The 2,995-nt window shown below is 40.1% G+C and overlaps 1 protein-coding gene across 2 annotated transcripts in view; it reads right to left on the bottom strand.

Moving 5' to 3' along the window:
• LOC106529502 (tankyrase-1) overlaps window positions 1–2,995 on the bottom strand; it is a 25,173-nt gene continuing 22,178 nt past the window's right edge. For both annotated transcript variants that reach the window (XM_014024953.1, XM_014024952.1), the window contains 7 exons: window positions 2,112–2,232; window positions 1,935–2,032; window positions 1,768–1,842; window positions 1,582–1,687; window positions 1,318–1,504; window positions 1,075–1,231; window positions 1–981 (listed from right to left, as the gene is read on the bottom strand). In XM_014024953.1, coding sequence (XP_013880407.1) covers window positions 895–981; window positions 1,075–1,231; window positions 1,318–1,504; window positions 1,582–1,687; window positions 1,768–1,842; window positions 1,935–2,032; window positions 2,112–2,232 — 831 coding nt within the window. In that variant the 3' untranslated portion in view covers window positions 1–894. The remainder of the gene's footprint in view (window positions 982–1,074; window positions 1,232–1,317; window positions 1,505–1,581; window positions 1,688–1,767; window positions 1,843–1,934; window positions 2,033–2,111; window positions 2,233–2,995) is intronic.

Genomic DNA, 2,995 nt, shown 5'->3' on the forward strand with positions numbered 1-2,995 from the left:
TAATACGCCAGTTATATATTTATACATTTATTTCCAATAATGATAGGTTTGGTCCTCCATACACAAGCTCCAACTCCACTGAAAGCACAGTCACATATAATGCTTTTAATGTACAACACTTTCACCATGCTTCATTATGATGCCTTACTTTGCACTGCTAAGCTTATCAGCTTTCATGCAATCAATATTGTACTTTCCATAAAATTGTCTCAAATTTAGTAATCTGACAGAGCCCTTCCTCAGTACAGCTTGTGCAGCCCAGAATAAAACTACTAAAAAACCTAAACTATTCAGTGTCTGTAGAGTTCCTCAAAGTTGGAAACATGAGCAAATACAGCAAAGCAACCTCTCTGGTAGTGTTAAAGATTTATCATAAAAAACCCAAACAGTTCCCACGTATCAGTCTGTAAAAGGTTAAACCTCATCCAGTGGTGGAGCTGAATCCACCACCAGACAGGGACAAGGTTTCAGGTTTTCATGAAGAAACTGTGTGTGTGAGTCCAAAAGGCTGGTAAAGAGGGATTGTGTGATTCTTCAAAAGTCACGAGGCAACAAAGAGTGTCAAACTGTTAATGCTGATGTTTCAAAAGTCTCAACAAGCGGCGTCCTGCGTGGAGAGGAGATGAACGGGAACGATACTCAAAGTACAGACCCACACACGCTTTTGGGCCTTACATGCTTCTATAATAAACATGCAGCCAATGCAAAAAGAAAAAGTAATGACAAAGATTAGGAGAGTATTTTACAGCATTAACTGCTCATGAAACACAGGTCACCATGACTTCTACAGGACAGGAGACTGGAAATGTGTTTGGTAATGAAAACTCTGTTCAGGCAAATACAAAGGATAAAATATACAGCATCAAGTCTATGTGAGGCCGTGCAGCACCAAAACTATGACTTCTGCTCAGCTCCTGCTGCAGACTGTGCCGTGCTCTCCGGTTTAAGGATCTGGTAGGTGATGAGGTACTCCGGGTAGGCCTGTTAGACGAGAGCAGTATGAATGTATTTTCTGCTAAAGCTTTGGCTTAGACAAGATTTAGATAAACAGTTTAACTTGATGCTTCAGTTTACCTGCTCTCCTCTGTAGATGACGTACTCGGCGTAAGCTAAACCGTTAACGCTCGGCCGCCCGATTACTGAATGATGTCCTGGTGGAGCGTGAGCCATCTTCATGGCACTGAACTGTAGGAAGGACTTCCCCAGAGTCACTCGGCAGAACAGCATTTGTCTGTGTGGGGGGAAGAAAAGAAGAGAAAGATATAGGAACCAAAGCCGTATGTAGTTTCAGTTAAGGCTCATTTTATCAATAAATACCTGTGGCACAGGTAGCAGGATCGGTCTTTGTGCGTCGGGCAACCCGTGCCTCCGCCGATGCCGTAGACATATTGATTGCTCTTTGAGGAGTTCTCAGCAAAATAGATCCCGGCTCCAAACATCCCTCCTATGTAAGCATGGCGCTCATCAAAGCCTTTGTGAATGATGGCGTTGATGAACGGAGACCCTGGGAAAAAACATGACGTTAGAGGAGCAACAATGTATTACAACAAGCTGAGAGGTGACACAAAAATAACTGGTTACCGTGAAACAGCATGCGCTCATTGTGATGGTTGTGGTTCTCGTCTGCAATCTCCTTCTGCCTGTGGGTGTAACGCTCTCTCAGCTTCTTATTTACCACTTTCTGGATCTGTTGAGGACAACGTAATATTTTAGTCAGGTATGGTGTGTCAAAGTTTACAGACCTACGAAGGAGAAAGAAAAAAGTACCTTGATGATGTTGTATCTGCTGAAAACCCCACCAGCGTTGCCCCCATCTCTGTGTTCCCTGATTGTGCTCTGCATCTGAGAATCATCACAAACAGTATGGGGTTTATGCAAACGTCTATTCAGAACCTGCTGAGTCACGTGTTTACAGGTGAGGAGGCATTCAGTACCTCCTCCTCTACAGATTGGTACTCTTTGTCATCAGGGGCGAGGTCGATCAGGACGGTGCCCTGGTTGGCACAGTGGAATGTCAGATAAGGGTTGGCACCTGTGAGGTGGGGGGAGAAAGATGAAGTTAAAATATGGTAAACATCTGACTTATTGTTAAAAATAATGACGATATTTACCTGGTTGGCCCCCCAGCAACCGTTCAACACCTTTGATAAGCTTGTGTCGGTGGCCGTATGCATTAATCCCAATCTCCTTCAGCTCCTCGTGGCCCATGTCAGCCAGCACATCTAGTGTGATCTGAAAAGATAAAGACCCCAAAAAACTTACAAACAAAAACTTTTTACCAAACTCAATAAAAAACTTGACTTGTAGGTCTCATATATATTATTTAAGAACTAAAATGGTCCTATATAAGGTCAAGGATTCATTTAATGATAAAAGCACTGTTTGCACTATATAATGCAATAATTGTTCCACATTTTTGTGTTGACGTCTGCGGGAAGGCATATAAAACATATATATAAATTCTATTTTTATTTTGCCAAAAAATAGAGCCATAAGAATTATGGCCGGAAAATGTTATAATAACCCATCAAATATATTGTTTCATCAATTGAAGTTATTAAAACTTTATGAGTTGGTTGATAATAGGATTTTGCTGTTTATGTATAGGGCTCATAAAAACACATTACCTTTGAATATTCAGTCTAATGTCATCAAGAGGAAAAGTACTTTTAATCTTAAAGGATTTGAAATGTTTGTTAAACCTAAAATTTGAATTAATTTGAGAGAGAGATGTACTTCAGTTCAAAGAATAAAGTTGTGGAACAACTGGGCTAGCGATTCTAAAAATGCTGGTTCTATTAAGTTATTTGTAAGATTTGGTAAAATCTGACTTGTTGACAAAATATGAAAACATATAAGCATTCATATAAGCTGCTGTTTGAATAACTGCAAATTTTGGGTATGAATTCTTTATTTACAGTGGTTTGCAAAAGTATTCATACCCCTTGAACTTTTCCATATTTTGTCACATTACAACCACAAACATAAATATATT

Source organism: Austrofundulus limnaeus, unplaced genomic scaffold (assembly GCF_001266775.1).
Source record: "Austrofundulus limnaeus strain Quisiro unplaced genomic scaffold, Austrofundulus_limnaeus-1.0 Scaffold449, whole genome shotgun sequence".
NCBI lineage: Eukaryota > Metazoa > Chordata > Actinopteri > Cyprinodontiformes > Rivulidae > Austrofundulus > Austrofundulus limnaeus.